General features: G+C 43.0%; 1 protein-coding gene across 1 annotated transcript in view; it reads right to left on the bottom strand.

Moving 5' to 3' along the window:
- HSD17B4 (hydroxysteroid 17-beta dehydrogenase 4) overlaps positions 1–18,621 on the bottom strand; it is a 72,525-nt gene that overhangs the window by 31,381 nt on the left and 22,523 nt on the right. Inside the window, exons 9-16 of the mRNA XM_080973331.1 lie at positions 17,283–17,374; positions 16,342–16,366; positions 15,342–15,470; positions 7,348–7,454; positions 5,224–5,460; positions 2,885–2,936; positions 2,327–2,398; positions 895–998 (exon numbers count right to left, since the gene is read on the bottom strand). Coding sequence (XP_080829457.1) covers positions 895–998; positions 2,327–2,398; positions 2,885–2,936; positions 5,224–5,460; positions 7,348–7,454; positions 15,342–15,470; positions 16,342–16,366; positions 17,283–17,374 — 818 coding nt within the window. The remainder of the gene's footprint in view (positions 1–894; positions 999–2,326; positions 2,399–2,884; positions 2,937–5,223; positions 5,461–7,347; positions 7,455–15,341; positions 15,471–16,341; positions 16,367–17,282; positions 17,375–18,621) is intronic.

Raw genomic sequence — 18,621 nt, 5'->3', positions numbered from 1 at the left:
TATATGTTTCAAATATAAAAATATATTTTGTAAGGGGCATGTATTTTTGTATCTCTCTGAATAAGTATCAATATTGTTTTTTTTAATTAATCATGAGGACTTAATCATGAGAGCTGCCAGTCCTTCAGGCATGCAAAGGTCATCCTTGCCTCAGAAGCTTTTAGGAAAAGGGCAGGAGATGGCTATTGAAACGGCATGACTTGAGCTGGAAGAAAATCAGTGGGGGAGGGCAGCCGAAGAGATGTCATGCGTACGGCATCATGTGTCCGGCAGGGGTGAGTGTGATGTCATGTGCAAATCATGCATTCCATGTGTGTGACATCATGCACGTGTGACGTCACATCATCATGAGGAGCTCAGCAAGGAACAGCTTCAATGGCCAGTGGCTCCTCCTCTCTCTCTCGCCCAGAAGAAGCTGACCACTGAAGCTGTGTCACACTTGGTCTCCTCCACCCCCTCAACTTTATGAGCGCCTGACCCTCTCCCCACAGATATGGAGGGGGCCAGACACCTCAGCCCTATAGAGTTGGGACCAGTGGTTTCCATGCACAATCCCACACACTCTTGATAATCCCTCCTGAGAGATCTGGATTCAGATTCCAGGCCTTAGGCCAAACTTTTCATACTGGTGACAAATTTTTTAGACATGCAACATTTCACAACACAGTAATTCAGTTTTACTAGCAAACCGGAAGTTAAACTAATCCCTTTCCAGCCCCGGGAGGAGCGTGGGGAGCATTTGCACAACACACCTACGCACTGCAGCCGACACACTAATGTGTCGCGACACACAATTTGGAACGCTCTGGCTTTAGGCTGTCTAACCCTGGTTCAAAATACATTTTGAATTCGTTCACAAATTACCCATGCTGCCCAACTTAAAGCTCCTATTACCTTGGTTTTCTCAGATGAGCGTTTCCCGCCAAAACCGCCAGCTCCGACAACAAAGACGGAGAACTGGTTATAGCACAAAAGGTCCTTTCCAGAGTATGTGTTGACTAGACAAGATCAGGCCAAAAAAAGAACCATTTTAGTTCAATTGCAAACAACATACCTTCCTTTATTAAAATACAACCCATAATGACATAACTGCAGGGTATTAGCTGCGGCTCTGTTTACAGCATGCTAAAGTAAAAACTAACATAGTGTTGAGCGAAACTAAGAAATCTGCGGAGAACTTTTGACTTAAATTTTCAGGGAACTGGGTGAGAAGAGCTACATAGTTCTTTTACTCTATTCATTCTACCCAGTGCTATTTTTCTAGAAAAAGAGATGCCAGAACTCACCATGGACACCTACCTCATGTGCTTAGAATGGCAATGGCACCCACCTGAGGGGTGCTGGAACTGAGTTCTGGCTGGAAAAAAACCCTGCTTCTGTCTAAAAACTACTGAAACGCCCCTCCTTTTCACTGCCCTGACCCAAGTTCATTAACTGCATGAGGCCGCCTGAACCTTGCGGTCATTTTCTAAGGGGTCTTCCTCCATGTCCCCCTACCTTCTGAAGTTAAATTTGGGCCCATACACAGACAATTTCATTTGCCTGGGCTTTTGTCATTTAATATAAGCTGGTTATATGCCTTGTTGCACTTGTCTTGAGATTATCTTCACCCACGCTCCTCTATTTTCTGGAATTCTGCTATTTTACGTGACAAGCTGCGTTAGAAATCTCTACTAAAGAGTGGCATAAGAATATTTGAAATAAAAGACGAGCTTTATGAATACAGAGTAAAGACAATAAATATGAGATTGGCTGTGGGGAGGGGTAGGCCCCACGAAGTCTTCACTGAAAAAAAACCCAAAACTCTTATATCCTAAACCTATACAGTGGTACCTCGGGTTACATACGCTTCAGGTTACATACACTTCAGGTTACAGACTCCGCTAACCCAGAAACAGTACCTCGGGTTAAGAACTTTGCTTCAGGATGAGAACAGAAATCGTGCTCCGGTGGTGCGGCAGCAGCAGGAGGTCCCATTAGCTAAAGTGGTGCTTCAGGTTAAGAACAGTTTCAGGTTAAGTACGGACCTCCGGAACGAATTAAGTACTTAACCCGAGGTACCACTGTAATGCATTCCAGAACATGCACAAACAAACACACTAACCACTTTTGGGGGTTTAAAACTAGGCTGGCAAAATATCAAGGCCAGTTCACATATGTTATGTCTTTAGATGTGTGGCAAACCCAGATAATATTGAAATTGCCCTCAGGGCAAGACAAGATTCCAGTAGCTGTTACAAAGCCTTCCTCCAAGACGGCTTCAAGGCACCGCTTTAAAGACTGATTTCTCTGCCCATTTGCTCTTAACACATAGTAGGAGAGTTACCATCCAAGAGAATAAGCGCTCCTGAGCCTTTATCTAGGATGTCAGCAATAGTGGCCTCCGAAGTTAGTTTTCCTAAAATCGAAAAGAAGAAAAAGAAATGACACAGAAGTAACACAGAAATACTTACAGGCCTCCCAAGAAAATCAATAGCTAAAGTTTGCGATATAAAATCCACACACACCCAAGAATAGCATGGCATGATTTGAATTTTGGATCAAGTATATTGTAGAACATACTAAATAGTGAGAATTGAGCTGGAAGGTGAGAACAGAGCCTTGGCCCCTGACACATGCATAATACAATAAAAACCTCCCCTTGAAGGGAGAGGATATGAGAATCAGTTCCCTGGATAAAGAATGGGCTGAAGGCTGTTTTTTGCAGGTAGAGAAACTCCACGTGAAACTGTACAGAGATCATGAAGAATAATACTAATTACTCTTGGTAGAAACACCCACAGAGTACTACACCATATATATGATTATATATATATATATATATACACACACACACACACGCATACACACACACAAAGATTAATTAGGGTTGCTGAAGTCTTACCCGATGTTGGCAGAGGTTTATACACCTCCAAATATTGCTCACCATGTAACACCTATAATAAGACAGAAATTTGCATCATTTGCACTGCTGTCAGCAAACTGCAGTCTATACTGCTGCAGTTTTTAAAACGATATAAAGAGATTAAGTATGTTTACTTATTTATTTTTTTACTGCGTTAACACATGACAACGCAATGTATCATTATTTTATTTCTATTCTATTCTATTATATTTATTATATTATATTATATTAGACCCTCGGGTAAAGACAGTCTATTATTTGATCTGGAAACATGATGTGAATCAAAGCACAAACACTTAGGTCGCTTTTCCTCAAAAGGGTTTGCACTTTGCCCATTAAGAGGGATAATAGTTATCATATGTTTTATGGCCTTGTAAATTTTCAGTCTGAGGTGGGTAAACTATCAGATACATAGCCGCCATCCCTCACCTTTTTCTGTTTAAAGAGTAATTCTTTGTCCAATTCACACTTTGCTTCCATTTTGTTAAACAGGTAACACCTTAGGTATTCTTTATGGTGGTGGTGGTGGGGAATCTCACCTCATTATTAACATTATCTTTGCCCTTTAACTATTAAAGAAGAAGGTTGGAAGTCTCTGGATGCTTTCCCCAGGCCTCTCATGGGTCATAGGAGAAACTTGATGCAAGAAGAATTTGTGGCTTTCCAGATAAAGGATCCCTGGATGGCTAAGTCCAGTCAAACTTGACTATGGGGTTGCAGTGCGCATCTCGCTTTCAGGCCAAGGGAGCCAGCGTTTGTCCACGGACAGCTTTGGTGCAACAGAAGACCATGACGAGTGCCAGAGTGCAAGGAAACGCCATTTACCTTCCCGTCACAGCAGTACCTATTTATCAACTTGCACTGGCATGCTTTCAAACTGCTAGGTTGGCAGGAGCTGGGACAGAGCAACAGGAGCTCAGCCCATCGTGGGGATTCGAACTGCCGACCTTCTGATCGGCAAGCCCAAGAGGCTTGGTGGTTTAGACCACAGCACCACCCACTCCCTCCAGATACCGCTAGAGTCACACACCCTTTCAGCCCCATTCAGACTGGCCAATTGTGAGGGGAAATGTAGCCCAGAAAAATCTGGAAAGATGATAGGTTCGCTTCCCTGATGCAAGTGAAATGCATAGCACATTATTTTCAGTTTCTTTGTTTCTCCTTTGTATCGTGACTGACATTGTAATGTTGAGATATTGAGGAGGTAATGAGTACCGTATTTTTCACTCTATAGGACGCACTTTTCCCCCTCCAAAAATGAAGGGGGAAAGTGTGTGCGTCCTATGGAGCGGATGCAGGCTTTCGCTGAAGCCTGGAGAGCGAGAGGGGTCGGTGCGCACTGATCCCTCTCGCGTTCCAGGCTTCAGGAAGCTATCCGCAGGCTTGCGGATAGCTGCCTGCAGCCTGAAGCCCGGGGAGCGCGGCGCTGTGCACCCCGGGCTTCAGGCAGCTCTCCGCAAGCCTGCAGAGCCCGGTGGGAGTTCCCGCCAGGCTCCGCAGGCTTGCAGACAGCTGCCTGCAGCCAGAAGCCCAGGGAGCACGGCGCTGTGCACCCCGGGCTTTGGGCAGCTCTCCGCAAGCCTGTGGAGCCTGCGGATAGCAGCCTGCTGTCCCCAAAGCCAAAACAGCGAGACGGAGCACTGCGCAGCCCTCCGTCTCGCTGTTCCAGCTTTGGGATGGCTGCGCAAAGCCTCCGCAGGGCGGCGGGGTGAAGGCACCCCGCCACCCTGCGGAGGCTACAAAGGATGTCCCCGAAGCCTCAAGCCTTTGGAGTACAGCTGCGCTCCAAAGGCTTCAGAGATCTTTGAGGCTGGCGATGGGAGAAAGCAGCGCTTCCCCCCACCACCAGCCCCACAAGCTTGGGGGGCAGCGGCAAGGCCTCCTCTTGAACGCACCTTGAACGCACCATGTTTTTGAGGGGGAGAACAAGAAAAAAATTTTTTCCCCCTATTCTCCTCCTCCTATGGTCCGGTGCGTCCAATAGAGCGAAAAATACGGTATTTCTTTACCACTCGCATTTGGAATTTGCCATGTGTTGCAGTCGGTTGGGCTTGCTAGGCTCTAGTTTTCATCACTGTCCAAAGTTTTAATGGAATGTATCATCCGGGGCAACAGCAAATGAGGGCAAAGCAGACTGCTTCATTTCAAAGCCAAGCAATATTGACTCCATGTTTACTACTGATGATTAATGCATTAGATTTCCATGTATCCAAAAAATTTTCCCCTCTGTTGCTAAATCTGCATCTGCTATGCATGCTGTTTCATTTGCTAACAGTTTGATACATAAAATCAATTCAATTGTTGTGGCTCACACTCACCTTAGTAAAATCAATATTAAGTCCTGGAACGCTAGACAACCCACCATCGAGCATAGAGGCCTGAGCTGGTATAACTCCAAAGCTTGGAAGACAGCAAAACTCTTCGCTTCCTTCAAACAGGAATTTCAGGTGGTCCGGATCTTTTGTTGACATGCCCACGCCAAGTGCATACAAGATGGGCTGCAAATGGCTGTACTCATAAGACATTGTAGGCAGCTTCTGGCCAATGCTCTGCGACTGTGGGTATTGAAAACAGGAGCGCACATTAGTATTATTAATTTAGATCTTCCGTTCCTACCAAAAGCAAGCTCAGAGTGATTAACAAGTAGTCTTTGGTGAATGAGAAGCACCTCAAGGCAAAGAGAGAAAGCTGTTATAAAAGGTGAAGACACTGGATTTTCTCTCAGGCCATATGAATGCTAAAAATAAAATAAAATAGACACAAGTGTGTATTAACCAGAGATGGAATCTGTAGCCATTCCAGACGTGGTGGAACAACAGTTCCCATAATCTTTGACCCCTGGCCATGCTGGTTGGGTCTGTTGGGAGTTGAACATCCACCAACATCTAGGAGTGGCACATGACGCCCATCGCTGCTTCCAATTTATAAGATGCTCATTTGTTTTACAGTCTAATAACTTTTATGGGTTCACATGTATGGTTGAAATATAAATAGGAAGGAAAAAAAATCTTACTCAATCCCATGCAGAGTGAAAATCTCATACAAATGTACTAAATTTGATTTCATCCATTAATAGGTCAGCCGAAAGAGGAAAGTCTTCACACCACTGATATCAAAAGTTGGGAAAAGGTAAAGGATGTGTGAGAAAATGTATCCAGAAGAGTTTGAATTTGATATCCCGCTTTATCACTACCCGAAGGAGTCTCAAAGCGGCTAACATTCTCCTTTCCCTTCCTCCCCCACAACAAACACTTTGTGACGTGAGTGGGGCTGAGAGACTTCAGAGAAGTGTGACTAGCCCAAGGTCACCCAGCAGCTGCATGTGGAGGAGCGGAGACGCGAACCCGGTTCCCCAGATTACGAGTCTACCGCTCTTAACCACTACACCACACTGGCTCCTCCTTTCTTGTATATATCATATAGGGACACATACTCAACCTGAATACCAGTCAAGACCGCAGAAACTCATTCATAGTTGATCTTCAAAATGGTGATGGGAAATTGAGAAGAGATAATCCCTTCCGGGTGCCAGTTAAATATTTTGTACCGATTCTCTTTTAGGACAACTGTTCTATGTCTAAACTACTACGGCTCCAGGGTATCGCAAAACTAGGATATTTCAAAACTCAGTGCCACTCCACTTGCCTGAAACAGGGTCCTCCAACTCCATCTAAGGCAGGCATGGCCAAACTTGGCCCTCCAGCTGTTTTGGGACTACAACTCCCATCATCCCTAGCTAATAGGACCAGTAGTCAGGGATGATCATTGCTCCTTCAAGCTTGCTACTGTCTACACTTGACTCTCAGCAGCACTCCAAGGTTTCAGATACAGGACATACCCGGTCCTACCCAGAGATGCTGGGGATCAAACCTGCGATCTTCTGCATGTAAAGCAGATACGCTGAGCTACAGCCTTCCCCTTTCCCCAGTGAGACAGCAGCCCATTAGGGACAAATAACCTTAAGGCAGCACATATCTTTGTCCACAAATTATGCCAAGCTTCTCAAAATGCATGTTTGCTGCACACACACACACTTAAAGAGAAATGTGATGCTAGATTTTAGCAGCTGCGGTACAAAACGAAACAGAGGGATCATTTATTTTTAACTTTCTGAAAGAGATGTTACTCTGCCCTACAAACCAATGCCTGGAGAAATTACACCTGACTAGCAAACCTGCAGAACTAGAGTGTCTGCATTCTTCGGAGAAGAAGTAGCAAATTCTCTAGTCTAATCAGTTCTCATAAATGTTACTTTACACTATGGAATAGTGTACAAGGGAACAGTGTGGGGGAAAGCACCGCCTTCTCCAGCTCACATTTTAAAATTGACCTTTTGAGACAGTACACTGCATCTTCCGATTCATGTGTCACAGTAGCTTTTCCTGGCTCCAGGCAACGGAATATCTTCAAGCCAAGTACCTTGCAGAAGCATTTTTACTTACAGGGTCAAAGCCTGTAGAGGATCTTGATGCACTGTGGCTTGTGGGATTGGGGGAGACATCTTGGGATTCTATTTGACTTAACACATCATTCAGCATGCTGACTGATTCTGGAAATACAGAAGGGAAATGGTTTTGAAACCACACACACACAAAAATAAGTCGTTCCACAGCTTCATTCCAAGCAAAAATACAACCGTCACAAAATGCTAACATGACACTTCAACCTCACTTTTGGGGAAGTCCCTTATTCTTGAAGTTAACACAGTGCCTCCTAACCATTCATATGCTTTACATTGCACTTGTTAATGTGAACCCTCACATATTAATTATAGAGGTTCCCAATGCTGTCTGTGGGCTCCAGTGCCTGCCAGTACAGTCGTACCTTGGAAGTCAAACAGAAGCCATTCCAGAAATCCATTCAATTTCCAAAATGTTTGGAAACCAAAGCACGGCTTCTGATTGGCTGCCGGAAGCTCCTGCAGCCAATCAGAAGCCATGGAAGCCCTGCTGGGCTTTTGGGTTCCAAAGAACGTTCGCAAACCGGAACACTCACTTCCGGGTTTGCAGTGTTCGGGAGTCAAAACGTTTGACTTGCAAGGCATTCGGGATCCAGGGTACGACTGTACTTCCTACAGGGCCTGTTAAAGGTCTCAGTAAATACCCCTTCAAAAATCCACAATGTGAGAGATGCGATTTGCTCTTTCTGCTCAGTTCTGCAACATAGAACAACCCATCTCCCCTTAAACATGCCGACTTTTTGCCGGGTTACACAATTGGACACCAACTCTTCCTTCTGTTTTGAACAAAGGAAAGATGTAAATAGCTTGTTTCTGTGAGCAAGAATGGTGATGGCTGGTGTGGTTGCCTTTTTCCCATTGACTGGGGGGGGCAGGCCAGCGCTATTACGTGTTCCTATGATCCCCCCCCCGCACTCTTTTAGATGTAGCAACTATTTTGTGTTACACAGCACATCCCACCAGCTACATTTGGAGTTGCGACACCTCCCACCCCATGGCAGCCATTTTACGACTGTTACCCACAGCACACCTCACCCCAAACACCCACCCACCCACCCCCTTCCCTCACAACCTGCTAACTGTTTAAAAGAGTGGAGAGTTTGGAGAACAGCTCTCGAAGTATGCCCCACTATCCTTTAAATATTGCTTAAATTAACATCAGAAACAATCAGTGTTAACTTAGTAATCGAGACACGGAAGGAAGTGTACTTGAACTGGCAAATTAAAAATACTGCCAGGTACCAGCTTTGCACCACGAAGTATTTGAACACCTCTTCCAAAGCTGGTATATTTTTAGTCTTCCAGTACTTACATCAAAGGTCTAAGGTTCCCCCCCACCCCCGTGTTTAGCATCTCTATCAACTTCTTTTCTTTTCCCCACATATATCTTCAGAACAGAATAATCTGCCTTACATCTGTGCCAGACTACTGGCTCATCTAGTATTATCTCCATTAAAAAAAAAAATGTGGGGAATTTTACATACATTATATTATCTTCTTCCAATTTTTAAATTTCCCGTACAATTTTTCCTTTCCCACCCCCCACCCCCCAATATCCATTGGAAGGGTTCAAACAATTATCCTCAGCCACGGGCACAGCGTCTTTAGTTTCCACTGAATGTCTTTTGTTCCAGTAGTTTCTATCCTTTGAAGATAGGAGTTTCATCTGTTCCTTATTGTGGTGGACTTGACCTTCCACATTGTTTCCTGTGACATTACTGCGACAATGTCCGACTGAGTACCGGTAAGTTCAAACAAATAACTATTCCATGCCTCTACTGTCCATTTTTCTCTATCTTTCCAACCTAAAGCTATCGTTGCCTTTCCCGCTAATATCATAGCTTTGAAAGTAAACTGGTCCCCTTTCTCTATAGCCGCATTTCCAAGTATACCCACTGTCATGAAATCAAAGTCTATTGACAGCTTCACTTTAAACAGTTCATTAATAACCTTTGGATTTTATTCCAGAATTCCTTTACCTCTGGGCATTCCCAGTACATATGGGAAAACCATCCCTTGGCTAGTTTACAGTGCCAGCAGTTAGAATTCAATCCTGTTACCATATTAGCTAGCCGGGCTGGAGTTCTGTACCATTTTAGAACTTTTTTAAATTCCAGCTCTCTAAATTTGCTTACTTTAATCTCATCTATTCCTTTCATTAGGGGACGCAGGTGGCGCTGTGGGTTAAACCACAGAGCCTAGGACTTGCCAATCAGAAGTTTGGTGGTTCGAATCCCTACGACAGGGTGAGCTCCCGTTGCTCGGTCCTTGCTCCTGCCAACCTAGCAGTTCGAAAGCACGCCAAAGTGCAAGTAGATAAATAGGTACCACTCCAGCGGGAAGGTAAACGGCGTTTCCGTGTGCTGCTCTGGTTCGCCAGAAGCGGCTTAGTCATGCTGGCCACATGACCCGGAAGCTGTACACCGGCTCCCTCGGCCAATAAAGCGAGATGAGCGCCGCAACCCCAGAGTCTGTCACGACTGGACCTAATGGTCAGGGGTCCTTTTACCTTTACCTTATTCCTTTCATTATCCTTTCAACCGTTGATTCGCTAACTTGTTCTTCCTGTATTATCTCCATTAAATGTCTGTGAATCTCCAAAAGATCAGACAGGTGTCTCTCCCAACCCTACCTGCAGATGTCAAGGATTGAACTTGCAGCTTTCTTGATGCCAAGCATTTGGTCTCTCAGTAAGCTATGACTCCTTCTAGTATTATTCAAAAGCACAACTTCTGGTGCAAATAGCAATCTGTCACCTATTCTATTTCTCTAGGCCTACCGATTGTCTGGTATGCAATTTCCTTCTCCGCTTCTTGGGAGTAACTTCTGCTATATATTAATTCTCACAGGGAACACAAACAAGAAGAAAAGGGGGGGGGGGAGAGAACTGCAATAGCACAGAGTGCTGACCTTCTGCTATCTGGCATAGGAAACTCGACTCCAGTCCCAACCTCCAGCATTAGATTTGCAATGATATTTTAGCACTTGAATAGGCTGCGGAACTTGTGTTATGCAACGTCACACTTCCAGTGTCTCCAACCAAGATGCTAAGGAAATTGGATTACATGAATTGTCTGAAACTTAAGTGCCCTGTGGCGGTTATCAGGTCTGGGCATTAACAGTCTGACAAGTAAAAAAATAACAGTAACCAAACTCACTATGTTAGAAGTGCTACTGGTGCATTAGGCAAAAGCCAGACACGAGCATTATTATTATTATTATTATTATTATTATTAAAAGTATGTATTAAATCACTGTTCTTCCCCAAAGGAGCTATACAGCAGAACTAACAATGCAGTATGAAGGCTACAGCTATACCTTGGGAATAGTGGTTTGAATCTCACCTAGAATTTTCTCTTTCTCTCTACCTCCCTCATGGAGCTGTTATGAGGCTAAACCACCACACTTAGCCCTTTGTAAAAAGGACAAGGAGACAAAGTGGCGGGGGAATTAAGCATACCACAATCTGAGATGCAGCCTTCCACGTTTGTCATTCTGTTTCTCCACTTTCACATCTAAATTTTGGGAAATTTCTGATTTGTTTCACAACTTTGAGAGCCTATACCTGTACAATGGACGCTTCTCTAAGGGCAGTGGCAGTCAACGCACAACATCTTTTGCCGGCCTCCTCTTACTGGCAAATGATATATAATGAAATGAAAAGGATGTTTAAAATAACCTTTGTTTTTTAAAAAAAACCCAGAAGCTTTTCTTTGGGGAATTATAGGGACAGAACTACCTAAAATGTATAGAAATCCATTCATGTATGCTACTACAGTGGCAAGAATGTTACTTGCCCCAAAATGGAAAGAAGCAGAAGTCCCAGCAAAGGAAGAATGGATACAAGAACTTATGGAATATGCAGAAATGGCAAAAATTACCGGAAGAATAAGAAATCAAGATAACTTCTTTTTTAAAAAATAAAAGAATGGAAATGGTTTCTTGAATATTTACAGATAAATTGTAAACAAATAAAAACATTGACAGGATCAATGTAATAACCTGCAGTTTCATAAGAGTATATATATAAAGAAGATGATTAAATGAGCAAATTAAGTTAATGTGGTTATGCAGAAGATATTAAAAATACATTTAAGGAACCACAGAAAGAGGGGGAAGGAAGTCAAATTTTGAAATGTCAAAATGATTGTTAAATTAGTGAAATGTATAAAATTAGTGAAATATATAAACTTGAAAAGTATGTGTGTGTGTGTTTCTCACTCTCTCTCTCTCTTTTGCCAGCTACCTGAACACTGAGCGTCTCTGCCAGTTCCAAAGAGGGGAAAGGGTGGGCAGGAGTGCCAGCACAGTAGCAATGCCAATCCAACAATCCTCCCCATGCCATGTCTCCCTCCCTGTGCCTCATCCTTCTCCCAACCAACAGCAATGCTCAGTGTTTGGAAGATAGGTGTAGAACGTTCCCTTTCGACCTCTGCTTGTCAAGGGCCTGGTCCCTTCATGAGGAAATAAGATGGGCCATTAAACTGAGGACTAGAACAGAGAAGTGCATGCAAGCCTTGCCCTCCATGTCCCCAAGCATGCCAGCTACACTTTAGGCCTCCCCACAACTAGCAGAAAGGGGCTAAACATGCTTCGAATCTCTTCCCACAACATGAAACCCTGAAAAGGATTTGGACTGATAGGGAAATTTCTGGAAGTGCTCAAACATGCTTGAAAACCTTCAGACCTGCATGCTAACTGTGTGAAGATCTGAAGAGCAGCTGGACACATGGGGTGGGACTTGGGGGGTGTACCCCTATCCCTAGGGATGCGGGTGGCGCTGTGGTCTAAACCACTGAGCCTAGGGCTTGCTGATTGGAAGGTCGGCGGTTCGAATCCCCACGACGGGGTGAGCTCCCGTTGCTCGGTCCTGCTCCTGCCAACCTAGCAGTTTGAAAGCACACCAAAGTGCAAGTAGATAAATAGGTACCACTCCGGTGAGAAGGTAAATGGCGTTTCCGTGCGCTGCTCTGGTTTCTTCAGAAGCGGCTTAGTCATGCTGGCCACATGTCCCTGAAAAACTGTCTGCAGACAAATGCCAGCTCCCTTGGCCAGTAAAGCAAGATGAGCGCCACAACCCCAGAGTCGTCTGTGACTGGACTTAACTGTCAGGGGTCCTTTACCTTTTACCCCTATCCCAGTTTAATGCTTCACATATTTAGGCAAATGCCTGAACATGCATAGAGTGGTTTGTCAGAAGCTGCTAGGTGATCATCAGAGCCTAGATGGGTTTTAAAACTTTAATCTGCCACACACAAACCAACATAGCATACTGCCGCCCAAACTTTTTGCCTCAATATATTTGGAAGGTCATTAGAGGACCGGCTATTGAATCAGCTTCCATCTAAATGGTGGGGGTGGGGGTGTCAAGCATAAATTAATTTAGAATTCATTATTAGTTTCTTTAATAATGTTTGGAGACAAATATGCTGTAACTCCAGCAAAGATACACAGAAAACCTCTTGTTTTGCCCTTCCCCGACTAAGACCTAAGCCTAATTAGAGTGAGATCATTATAGAGGAAGAAATCACTTTTTGAAAATGATACAGCTCAAATTTCAGTGCTTTTTAATCTGGGGTAAATGAAAATCAGGCCTACACACGCAGCATCTAAATAGCCACACACACCATTATAAGCCACATTTTGTGGTTCTAATTCTAGGCTATTCTCGCAAATGATAGGTAAATAATTACACTAATTGGCATTTTTTGTATAATTATATATGATAGTTTAGTATATAATAGCTTTTCACAACATCAAATTACTTACATTAATGCTGGTAATAGTTTTTAATGAAATCTCTGGGGACAGCTTGAACTTGCAGATATAAAGTAACATAGCTTTCATTTTTTTAAATGTGAATACTCTAATTAGTTTTCCTTACTTAACAGTTCGGTGCCTTGAGGCACTAAGGAAAGGGACTTTCTTACCAAGGGAAATTTTCTAATGTCGTTCCACTGAAAAATTAAATGAATTAGGATGTCAGATATCAGCAGCATTTTACCAGGCTCTCTGCTAATTCTCACAGATGAGAGATTAATCAAAGGCACGTTCCCATCCAAACCACAGCCAAGAACATAACTGAATTCTTCACCCAGCAGAAAAAATGTAAAAGCGCACTGGATCGAGCATGCTATATTTCCCTTGGAATGTTAACAACTAGTTTAACTTTCAGCCAGCAAAATAGAGTAGCTCCTGGGTGGAGTTTATTCTATCAGAATATTCAACGCATACTTATATTATTATTTTTATGTACAAGCCATCAGCCACTCAGCCCATATGGAAAATAGTAACAACATCATGGCCGATTCCCACATCTAGGGACCAACCTGGCTTCACTGGGATGGAGAAGAGAAGTGGGGATGATTTCTCTAGTTTGAGAAATGAGTGCTTGGCAAAATAAATCTGGTACTGGACTAGGTGTTTGTATGGCTGACAGTGTCTGCTGCGACGCGGGTGGCGCTGTGGTCTAAACTGTGGGCCTCTTGGGCTTGCCGATCAGGAGGTCGGCGGTTCGAATCCCCGCAACGGGGTGAGCTCCCATTGCTCTGTCCCAGCTCCTGCCTAACAGTTTGAAAGCACACCAGAGCAAGTAGATAAATAGCTAAAGCTGCGGCGGGAAGGTAAATGGCGTTTCCGTGCGCTCTGGTTTCCATCACGGTGTCCCATTGCGCCAGAAGCGGTTTAGTCATGCTGGCCACATGAGCCGGAAAGCTGTCTGTGGACAAACGCCGGCTCCCTCAGACTGAAAGCGAGATGAGTGCACAACCCCATAGTCGCCTTTGACTGGACTTAACTGAGGGATCAAGAGAGGAGAGCATCCTACTCTCCTTCTAAATGTACCCAACTGCTCTTCCCTTAGTCTTTAGTAGTTGGCGTCCTTGTGTTAGCATAATCTGTTAAGGCTGTACCAGTAGTGGGGGGCATATTAATAAGCTATTTTGAGAGAGGCTGGGATGTATAGCTAGAACTCCACTTTTTATTTTTAGTTAGTAGCCATGATCCTCCACACTATTAGTAGATAACTTGGGTTGCAAACACGGTCCACAACTGAAGGGTAAAACCTGAACTTTCTAGGATCTGATCAACTAAACCACCACTCATAAACATATCGTCAAAAAATCATCTTCTTCACAGGAATCAGGTATGAACAGTCCCTTGAAAAAGGGTAGCATTCCTGATTCTGACAAACTCAAAGGCCCATCAAGTCTCTTCCAAGAATGACTTAGCCTTGTACAATTTCCACAATGTTTCCTTTGTCTTTTGCTGCTTTCAGTTCCTAGAATCAAGAGTATATGCTCTGAAATGGAGAAGTCTACTGGGTACCATATCTTCAGATTGACATATCTGATTATTTTAGCCCCACCAATTTGTTCATCAGAGGAGCAAACTAGAGCTGGGCAATATCTGGTTTTCAACATTGTGATATATCACCAGCTAAATATCTCAATATTCTGATATATCACAATGCCTGAAATAAGGATAGAGCTATGTAGCATTGGCTGGCATCACAGTTTTTCCCACTTCATGATTTTTGCATAGCACACACACACACAAACCCCATGATTCGCAATATATTGCCATGTCAAAAATTATGAAACCAGTATCATAATATGGACTTCAAACTGGTTTTGGACAATATATCAATACATTGTTCAGCCTAGTACAAACTGAGCTCCTAAGAGTCTCACTGCCAGACTACTCCAATTCATCAGAACGCGAACACAAGTGTCAAATATCTAAGACTGCTCTTCAAGAAAGCTAGAAAACTCCTCGGAAAGAAACAGAGTTTCATGTTTTCCCTTAATATGCATTATGGTAAGACCTGACACTTCCAAAAGTGCAACATGAGTCATGTACCATGATGTTTAGCTGGGTGATTTTTTGATTTTTTTTTTAAAGAATAAAATTGGTTCTTCAATGAAAAGACCACCACACAATTATTTGAGAAATATAGCGAATTTTAAGTGCCCATACCCTGGATAGTTCGAGGTTTGTTGGCATTATTGAAGTCACAGATCGTCTCCCATTTATTCTGCACCTCCTCTGGTGTCATCGGCTGGTTCTTCTGTCTGACAATGGCTCCTAGCGATCGCTCCCAGCGTACTAAGCAAACAGCGATAGGAAGAGATAGCCATCAACTGTTGAAACTTCAGGACCACTGCTTCCTCGTAAAAGTAGTAGCCTTTCCCATCAAAACAAAAGTCTAGATTATCTCTCCCTGCCAAGAATAGAACCTGATTTTTACATAATTCAGACCCCCCACGTAGAGCAGAAATTCTAGCTCAGACCTTTAAGAGCTTTGCTGAATATGGCTTTTTGCCATTTTGTTTATCTGCATTCACAGCTTGCATCATTTTGAAAGCTTAAAGAGAACAGTAGTTGTAAGAATGATAAAAGCACCTTATTCAGTTTCAAATAAGATCTGATAAAAACACACTATCATTTGCCATCAGTGACCAAAAAGCTGGTCCACATAATACAGAGTGCCCATAAAACACCTGTAAAGGGAGCAGAGATGGAGTTTTGAGGAACTGTTTCATGGATGTATGGTAAACTGCTCCGCTATAAGCCCTTTTAAAACATGTTGGCAGGATTATTGGGTTTTCTTGTTTTTGTTTTTATTACGTATTATGTGTTTTTGTATTGTGATTTTGTGTTGTGGCCCACCCTGAGACCTGTGGGTATCAGGTGGTATACAAATTTAATAACTAATTATAACAATAATAAATAATACTATATGCCTTTGTAGTATAAATGTGAGTTCAATCCACAGTTACTTACCAAAACGTGGTTTTAAAATGGATAAAAATACCCCTTTGTATAATTCCGAAGTATTGGCATAAAGGTCCACTACCCTTAATAGGCAACAAATTAAAGTTTCCATATTCTATTTGATGAGAACATAAAGATTTCATTTCATATTAAATTCAGATTCTTTTGCAAGTACTAGACCAGATTGTACAAGACCACTTACATTTTCCAATCCACCCAGCTCCGACCTGCAATATAAAATTTTAAAAGTTAATATAACCTTAAAAAGCAAGCAGTGACAGAACTGTACTTCTAGCCATACTGGAGAGAGCAGTATGTTTCATTTCAATAGGGATGACAACAATAGCCCAATTCAGATGATCATATCTTGGTTTAATAAGGAGATTATATGAATATGAGCCTTTTGCCCACCCACTCAACCTCTTCAGTCCTCCTCTCCCAGCTAATCTAATCAAGAAGCCTCTAATTAACTATCATCGCCTGCTTTGTCTGAAATGGGAAATTATGGTTACTACTTTGTAACAAGTCATAATATTAAACCAGCTTCAACCCTTGGTTGAACATCCTAGCCTGTTTCAAAGCAGCTAATCATAGTTTCCTGATTTTGATGGAACAAGAAACAATGGTTAATAAGAGGCTTCTTGGTTTGATTGTTGTGAAGGCAAGAGTTGGGGAGCTGAACGGGCAAGCAAAAGATTTATTCATTATCCATGTATTAAGCTGAGGTATAATCAGAATGTAGCCAATACATCAAACAGTCAAACAGTATATACTCTTTGTGTGGTATTCAATTAAGATTTACTCAGAGTACACCCACTGCAATTAATTAACATGGCTAAGTGAGGTGCGTTAATATCAATAGGTCTACTCTGAGTACAACTTGGTTGAATATTGCCCTTAATTTTTTCTGCATTTTGTTTCTTTCACATGTATCTTTAACCCTAATATATTATTCTCCTAGCTTCAAGAAAGCTGTTAGGTGGGTAGGCAAACCCAATATCGGGAATGTAAATTCCCCACCGATTACCTTATTCACCCTAATTTGCACACGCATGTACCTCACTTTAACTCTCGTTTCTCAAAGATTCACAGCTGACCATGTGAACAATTTGTTGCCGGGAAAGGATAATACAGGGATATTACCTCAAACAGTCCGCTATTCTCTTGACAACTTTCATGGCAAAGCCAAAGAACCAGAGGAGCCACATATTCTGGCTTGAAAGCATCCAGCATATCTAGGTTAGATGGAGTTTAAAATAATGTAAGTTTGCAAAAATATACACTCTAGTACAGACGTTGCACACCAGGAATGGAAAAACTGCTGTCCTCAGGTTGCTGATGGACTACAACTCCCATCATCCTCAACCATTCTCCATGGCTGACAAGAGTTGGGAGTCCTAGCACATCTAGAGGGCCACAGTTTCCCCATCCTAGTTGTATATAAAGAGATAAAATACCAGGCTTAACTGATACTCGTAAGTGCATGCTCACATTCATCCTTTGTTATCCTTGTTTCTCTTCCTCACTTCCCCGTAATTTTAGACTGTAACCTCCTTGGGGAGAGGGGGCACTAATAATAATAATAATAATAATAATAATAATAATTTATTTATATCCTGCCCATCTGGCTGTGTTTCCCCAGCCACTATGGGTGGCTCCCAACAGAATATTAAAAATACAACAAAACATCAAACATTAAAAACTTCCCTAAACAAGGCTGCCTTCAGATGTCTTCTAAAGGTCAAATAGTTGTATTTCCTTGACATCTGATGGGAGGGTGTTCCACAGGGTGGGTGCCACTACCGAGAAGGCGCTCTGCCTGGTTCCCTGTAACATCACTTCTCGCAGTGAGGGATCCGCCAGAAGGCCCTCAAAGCTGGACCTCAGTGTCAGGGCTGAACAATGGAGGTGGAGACGCTCCTTCAGGTATACTGGGCCAAGGCCGTTTAAGGCTTTAAAGGTCAGCACCAACACTTTGAATTGTGCTTGAAAATGTACTAGGAGCCAATCTGCCTCTCTTCTTGCCTTCAGAATTTAAGAGCGTTATGTGGTGTACAAAATAAAACATTGCAAGTGATAACTTGCTGTCCAAAAACACCCAGCATGGAGTTTTCATCCAGGCATGATAGCACAGAGACAGAAGTTGGGACACATTTCAATGTATCATTCCACCTTTCCTCCAAAGAGTGTTACATGGCTCTCCCCATCTCCTTATCTTCAAAACAACTCTGTGAGGTAGGTAAGGCTGAGAGTCAGTGACTGGTCCTAGGCCGCCCAGTGAGCTTCATGGCTGAGTGGCCATTTGAGTCCCACCTTCCCAGTTCCTAGTCTGACACCCTAACTACTATGTACACCGCATGGTTTTTACAAAGACCCATGGGAAGAACAGATGTTGCACCAAGAGGCAGGAAATGGTGGGACAAGCCTACAGAAGAAATATGGTTGCTGCAGGAGCAAGCAGCTTATCAAGTTTTCTGACAAA

The sequence above is a fragment of the Podarcis pityusensis genome (assembly GCF_964106645.2).
Source record: "Podarcis pityusensis genome assembly, chromosome: 11".
In the NCBI taxonomy this organism is placed as follows: domain Eukaryota; kingdom Metazoa; phylum Chordata; class Lepidosauria; order Squamata; family Lacertidae; genus Podarcis; species Podarcis pityusensis.
This window is presented reverse-complemented; position numbering and strand designations above follow the sequence as displayed.